This window comes from Nestor notabilis, unplaced genomic scaffold (genome assembly GCF_000696875.1).
Source record: "Nestor notabilis isolate BGI_N333 unplaced genomic scaffold, ASM69687v1 scaffold15136, whole genome shotgun sequence".
NCBI lineage: Eukaryota > Metazoa > Chordata > Aves > Psittaciformes > Psittacidae > Nestor > Nestor notabilis.
The window spans coordinates 1-7,630 of NW_009931582.1; the positions used below are offsets into that span (position 1 = coordinate 1).

At 39.0% G+C, this 7,630-nt stretch overlaps 1 protein-coding gene across 1 annotated transcript in view; it reads left to right on the forward strand.

The window, feature by feature from the left end:
* Positions 1-1,386: 1,386 nt before the first annotated feature.
* Positions 1,387-7,630, forward strand: part of LOC104406875 (trinucleotide repeat-containing gene 6B protein-like) — a gene marked incomplete at its 5' end in the record, with an annotated part of 19,659 nt that continues 13,415 nt past the window's right edge. Inside the window, 6 exon segments of the mRNA XM_010015985.1 lie at positions 1,387-1,535; positions 2,712-2,882; positions 5,136-5,261; positions 6,271-6,402; positions 6,944-7,039; positions 7,265-7,439. Coding sequence (XP_010014287.1) covers positions 1,387-1,535; positions 2,712-2,882; positions 5,136-5,261; positions 6,271-6,402; positions 6,944-7,039; positions 7,265-7,439 — 849 coding nt within the window.

Sequence of the window (7,630 nt, forward strand, 5' to 3'; positions counted from 1 at the left end):
CCCTAACTATTCTATGATTCTATGAGCTCATCCGGGTCAGTATGACTCCAGTTACAAGCCAAGATTTGTCAAGTGTTTTTGTGATAAATGATGTTGTAGGCATCTCTGAGGATGACGCTGGATCAACTTTGAAAGCTATGCCAGCAGGAAACCCCCATGTAATTAGTGGTTGATTTCACATGTTCTTGGCAATAACATATCTACGAATATTAATAGGTTGTGATTGAACATTAAGAAAATATGCTGGCTTTGAGAAGCTTTTTTGAGGAGCAGTTAAGCATTTTGAAGGTATTGGAGTGATTAGCTGTCTGCTCTGTTTGATACTCTGTGTTTTGTCAGTTGTAGGGTAGGATATCTATCATCCGTCCTTTGGAAGAGTCATAGATTTTGGTTAACTGTGGTGACAGGCTTTTTAAACTAATCTTGGAGAGGCCGTCTGTGCTACTAGGTGGAATTACTTAAACCTAAAAATACCAGTAAAGCTCATTTCTGTCACATTGCTCATATTTTAAAGCAAAGATGTTTTCCATCTACTTCAACATAACTATATGTATCTGATACCTTGCAGGTGCCAAATATGACCCCCAAAACGGTTCCTTGGTAGCAGTTTAGTGTGCAAGGTAGAAAGCTTCCTTCAGTAAGCATTTGGCTGATGATAAACTAAAAGAGAAGGATGATGCCTTGTTCAGTGTGTATTGTAGTTTGATCATCTGTTACTAACATCTCTTCCTCATGCTGCACTGGATTACTCATTAAATAATGGCAGGAGACTGTAGGGGATGTTTGAAAAGTATCTCTGTTACTGGTTTTGTAATCATTGTATACAGGCTGAGGGAGATTGGTTGCCTGTCTGGAAGTTAGCATTATACCAGACGATCTGTGGCGTTCAAGAGTTAGCTTCACATGACTGTAGAAGTGTTGAGATTAAATTATGTGCGTGGTTTTGCAGTTTGAAAAATACTTCTTGATGCCAAATGCAGTAAAAGCAAAGTACAGAACTTAAATAGTGGTATCTCTATAGATACTGAATACCAATAAATAACAGTGTGAATTTCAGAAGACATTGAAAATGATGTATAAATGAATATCATCAGTTGAACTAGGCTGCTGTGGAAATGCATGTGTTTATATCTGTACCTAAGTTGTGAGAAATACTTCACATTAAACTCTAAATTGGCTTGTTCAGTCTTAAAAATGAAACTGCCAACTTTGATTTTTCAACACTTTTAATAGCAACTGTAGCTATGCTAAATTATAAGATTTAATTTATACCATAATATTAATGATACTTTCTTTGGCTGTGAACTTACTGTCGTAAAACGTGATTAATGATAATGATAGAGATTATTGGCACTAATTTCATTTTCATTTGGGTTTTTTTCACAGGTGGTCTCCCAGATAAGAAGTTTGAAGTGGATAAACGAACCATGAATCTCGGGGATTTTAATGACATGATGAGAAAGGATCGATCTGGGTTCCGTCCATCTAATTCCAAAGACATGGGAACCACAGATAGTGGGCCTTATTTTGAGAAGGTGAGAAAAACACCTTTAGATGAATAAATATGAACCTCTGTGAGGTCCAAGTTTTTACCCTACTCCCTGGAAATGCTAAAAAAATTCAGTAACCTTGCATGAACTCAGTAATAAAAGGTGCAGGGGAGTTATGTTTATAGAATGAACACATATATAAAACAGAGTTGTTGGATATGCATAGACAAACTGAGTTATCTAGGGAGCATGAGGCTTTTTATTCTAGAACAGACTGCTCTTAATATGGACAGAAAGAAATTCATTTGCTTTTCTTGGAAGGGTAAGCTACTGGTAGCAGTGGAAATTCATTACAGGTTTCATCACAATGATTCTTTTGGCTACCAACTGCAATCATCTACAGTAAAAAGTTGTTTTAGATGTAACTAAACATAAGTAATCACAGTCGTCCAAATTTTTTCTGCTTTCATGTCTGTCGTTTATTGGAAACACCCTTTCTAAATTCCACAACCCCTTACGCTGTATGTCCGTGTACTGTAAGCTTCTGTATGACATCTGTTTCTCTGTGACATCTGTTGTATGTTATGGTGGTAGTGTTTCTTTCATATTCCTGCTTACTTTAAATAGACACTTTCACTGTTACTATCAAACATTAATTGCTTCGCATTATGAACTGGAGAGTGCCCAATACATTCAGAATGCTTTAGGGATTTTGTAATACATTTTATCACATGTAAAATGGAAAAGAAATTTGGTTTAAAAATTCTGAAGGAGTGTTACTGTCAATGAAGTTTTTTAATGACTCCATTTTGGTAGAACAGGCCAAAACCCAGTTTTGTCAACTCCCTCTGGTGGCCTAATAAATGAAATACCACTAGCAGAGCTTATGCAGTTCTAACATTATGTTCATAGGTGTGTGCTAACATTAGGAATTCATTCAAGATGTGTTTATTTCTGTAGTGGTAATAGCCACTGTCAGAAATTAACTTCACGAGAGTTGAAAAAGTATTTTTAAAAATAAACCTCTAGGAATTTATTGATTATCTCCTCAGACCAAAAACTTAATTGTCAAGTGATCATTCGAGTTGGAAGTTTTGTCCTTGTAATTGCTATTACAAATTAACTTTGCTTCTTCCTAGTCACTCACCGTCCCTCTTTCTCTCCTCTTGTGTTCTGTTGCTTCACTAACCAACTCCTGCTGTTGGCTAACTGCTGCTTCAGCTGACTTTGCCTTTCTCCAATCAAGATGGGTGCCTTGGGGATGAGGCTCCCTGCTCTCCCTTCTCCCCTTCTCCCAGCTACAAGCTGTCTCCCTCTGGTTCCACACTATCCAACGTCGGCCTTGGGGCAATCGGCTCAGGGCTCAGTCCCCAAAACTTCGCTGCTAGACAAGTAAGCAGGCCACCTTATAAGATGCATTGTTATAAGGCTGCAACCTGGGCTTAATCCTGGTTAGTTGGTTGCTTGCATTTGTTTTCCTACTAAATAAATTAATATTGTTAATGGAAATTTCAGCTATATCAGGCCACTGAGAATCAATCCACTTTGGTTCCTATTATCAAAATGTATTGTATCTGGTTTTGTTGGCCTCTTACTTCCTGAATCGCAGTGCAGCAGCAGACAGATGTGCTTTTCAGAAGTCATGAAGTTAGTGGCAACCTTCATATTTTAATTGCTGTTTTAAAACCCAGTTAGAGGCTGTTGATTTGTCCTCAACACTGAATTTTTCCAGACTCCGTCCAATGACCTTGTATGTAGAAATGTGCCTTTAAAAAATGCAGTCATTTTGCATTGTGCCTGTTCCCTTCTCCCTTCCTCGCAGCCTGAGGAAAGACTTGATTTAGCAGCCTTTAAAAACTCTTGAAGTAGCAATATTTTTGTTCTTTATACAGGGGATTAGCAGGGAAGAAATGAAGTGGTTAACTGCAGTTTGGAAGAATTTCTGGCTATTGTGTTTTGCATTATGCCAGAAGAAGATGTTGCAGGAATACTAGGAAATGACAGATTAGAACCTTAGTATTGCAGCTGGACTAGCTTATGTAGTCACATGCCTAACATGATGGTGTTTCTTTGTGTTGTCTTTCTGTTTCTATGTGACACAATCAGTGTTGAACATCAGATTAAGTCCAAATTTTGCAGGGATGTTCTTAGATTTGGTGTGCAGAACTCTGTTGAGTCTTAGAGAGGGCTGAAAGTGTAGCTGCAGCTTCAAGCCTCTCAAATATTTTAATGCGTAGTTGACACCAGTCATTTCTTTCCAGAATAAAAACTTCTGTCTCTTGGGTTTTTTTGTTTATCCTCCTACTTAGCGTGATGTCTTCAGTTGTTTCTGAAAGGGAAGATACCTTAAGGAAGTGAAACATATTGCAGGTGAATGAGGCAAGTCATAATGCTGTCAGTGTAGAAGCTGGATTAGACTTCAGTTTTAGCAAAAAGATAGTGGAGAATGCACAGTATTATGGTAGAAGGGAGGCAAAGTTAATGAAACCTTGGTACACAAGGGAGGGAAAGGTTTTGGAGAAGGCCTGCACAATCTCAGTTTAGAAGAATGATGTATTTACGTTGGGTACAGCAGTGCTGGCATGGAGAGGGAGAACAGAGAATGATGGCTGAGGAATGGAAAATGTCCTGTTAAGAACCCCAGGTATCCGAGGATCATAGACATCCTCATGTACAGCAGAAGATGAGAAGTGCTGAGGGTCTTGGAAATGAAAGGACAGAATCATGGCACGTAAGGACCTTTTGGAATACAAGCTTCTGCTTTTAGAAGCAACAGCATGCAGCTGTTAGTGTAGGAGACAGTCCGTAACATTTCCTGTGGCTTTTGTTGAAAGATGTTACAATAAAGGCAATCTGCTCAGAGGCTGAAGTAATGAAGCAGAATGATGAATATTCTTTGGTCTTTTTCATGCAGTAGGGTTTATTACAGAAGTTGCTTATAAAACAGTAAATTCTTTTCCTTAAAAAACCCTTAAACAGCAAGTATTCTTCGGTTAGAAAATAAATCACCGGGAGAAAGAAAACAACCAAACAAACACTTCTTCTCACGTGAAGATTTTTCCCCTCTTCAACTTAGTGGGGAAAAAAGGAAAAGAAAAACATCCCAGTTCAGAATGCTGACATTTTCACATCGGAAGGAAAATATGTAATAAAATTTTAGAATTCTAATTTCACTTAGTAAAAGGCTTTCAGAGGAGGTAACAGGCTTGTGAGGGATACCTCAACAACCTACTCATAAAAAATAGCCGACTTACCTAAAATGATGGCCCTCAATTCTTGCTGACACAGTCTTGACATACTGTTAAGGCAGTGAATGGTTTTTTGAGTGTGTTGTTTGTACTCCCAAGTTTCCATTTCCCAACATGTAAAGTGCAAAATATAAAACATTAGCTTTGTCATGTGCTTTGAAATAAGTGGATAAACATGACTCTTAAATGTAGAGGAGAAAGAGCCTGCATATCAAAAAAGTATTGCAGCAGTTTTAACCCAGTTAGAATATTAGTGATGTAGGGCAAACATCTCAGTAATTCTAAGGGTACTCTGTTGAAGTCAGTACTTGCCTCATTGTTGTTGATATGTAGTTAATAGCGTAGAAATCCATTATCCTGAAAGATTCATCTTCTCACTACTGCTTTAATTTTGTAGGGTGGCAATCATGGTTTGTTTGGAAACAGCACAGCACAATCGAGGGGCATGCACACACCAGTGCAGCCACTAAATCCTTCCCCCAATATCCGGGCGCAAGTGCCTCCCCAATTTCTTTCTCCCCAGGTAAGGAATTTATAGTAACTGCTTACTTGTAAAAGTAGAGCTACAGCTTTCAGACCACATCATCGAGGTTACTTTACACATCTGTCTTAATCTTGACTAGACGTTAAGAAATGACAAACTTAGATAAGTAATATTCATAGTTGAAAGTGCTTAAAACTCAGTGCAGAAGGATTAGCCTTCTTGTTCCAAGGCAGTTGATGGTAAATGCTCGCTATCAGTATTTTTAAACCTCAAAGTAGATTCAGGAATACTCTGTTTTACATAGGTTTTTGCAAACTATTTTAAAAAACAACAAAGAAAGTGAAAGCTGAAAGTTTTTCTGACATTTGACAAGTTGCTTAGTTTTTTTCAAGCAGTCTTGTCCTGTGCTTCTTGCCCCCCTGAAAAGAGAGGCCTTGCAAAGTACTGTATGTTGCACTTACATTGCAGAGCTCCAAGACCTCAAGATCTCCAAATGCAAAAGTTTACCTTTTACTTTCAACTTGGTGAAGGCTTTTGGAGATTCTTTTCAGTTCTATTTGTGTAACTCTGAAATAATGCAGGGAGAAAGCGGGGATTCTTCTCCACCTACTCCTGTCTTTTACTATAGCTTATTCAGCATACAAAGAGATTAACTCTTTCTGTGAGGCACTGTTTCTTTGCTCTGGTGACTGCCTGAATGCCTTTCATTTCCTTTGTCAAGCAGTACGTTCTTAAAGTGATAATGCGGTACTGTGATTACTAGTTAATTTAGTGCAAGTCTTTAGCAACCGACTGGTTGGGGGAGGAACCTTTGTGTGTCTGTCTGCATCTGCACATGTAATACTGTATATTGTCAATCAAGTGAGATATTCACTCTGCTCAAGTCATAGATTGTGCATGTTTAAATGTTATCTGTTAATAAATCTGTAATGTCTTTCCCAGAACACCATTTAAGACTGGTGTCGTATCTATTCCTTTATAGAAATATTTCATCATCTTTTCTTATAGCAGTGCATTTCTTGATGATATGTAATTGGTTTCCATGCAGGTTTCGGCCTCCATGCTCAAACAGTTTCCCAATAGTGGCTTGAATCCTGGTCTTTTCAATATGGGCCCCCAGCTTTCTCCACAACAGATTGCCATGCTGAGCCAGCTTCCACAGATTCCCCAGTTTCAATTAGTAAGTAACTGTTAATCTTGTGAGATGGACAGATTGTCTGCTGAAAGAGTTTGCTTTGTTTGTTCTGATTCTGGTTTGTTCTGATTCTGGAGGAGAGGTGCTCCCTTGTATTACTTTTATACAAGTATCCGCTGTTTGTTGTGCAAAAAAATACAGCCCTGTTAGAGGGCAGCAGATAAACTAAACAGGCCTGTGTAACTATTATGAACGTTTCAGTGAGTTGGTAATGTTTCTAAGCTGTGTCTTTGTACAAAAAGCAGTTGTTTGTTGATTTTTACTGAAGTTTTCTTCAGACTTCTAGTCAGAGTGATGGTAATAAAACAGGTACTAGTAATATTGTTGTATGATATTAAATTAGAAACAAGTGAAAGAAATGGTGTTCTTCTGATGCATTCGTTATAGTTGTATTTGACTCTGTGGAATGAGAAACAGTTTACCTAAGTTCTGAGCAAAGCACATTGCTAGTGACTAGCTCCTGGCACTTACGTATCACTTGATGCGCTCTGTATTTTCACTCTTCCCACTCCCACTTACCTTGTAGGCATGTCAGCTCCTCCTTCAGCAGCAGCAGCAGCAGCAACTGTTACAGAGCCAGAGGAAGTTATCTCAAGCTGTGCGGCAACAGCAGGAGCAACAGGTGTGGCACTGGTTTTGTCGATCATATGAAGTATGAAGTGTGCTGGGAAAATGCATTCTGCAACAAAGACAGCACAGGCTTTAGTAATGTCATCTGCTCTCTTCAGATTGCACTTTTCAGAGAGCAGGGTCCTTTGGATCCCTTTCAAGTCACTGTTTCTTCATGTTTACTGCCATTCTGTTGTTACAGTATAGGGTGTATCATTCCCATTTCTTTTATTTGCAGATTGCTCGTATGGTCAGTGCCCTCCAGCAGCAGCAGCAGAGGCAGCCTAGCATGAAGCATTCACCATCTCACCCTGTTGGGCCTAAGCCACATTTAGACAGCATGGTACCCAATCCTTTGAATGTGGGTCTCTCAGATTTACAGACCAAAGGGCAAATACCTGGATACGGTTCAGGTAAGTACTCTGGTGAGAAAGAGATTTAGAGCATTGCCCGTAGATACCCTATTAATATGGTAATTGCATTACCATATTAGCCAGTTACAGAATCACAGACGGTTTGGGTTGGAAGGGACCTTAAAGCTCATCCAGTTCCAACCCCCTGCCATGGACAGGGACACCTTCCACTAGACCAGGTTGCTCCAAGT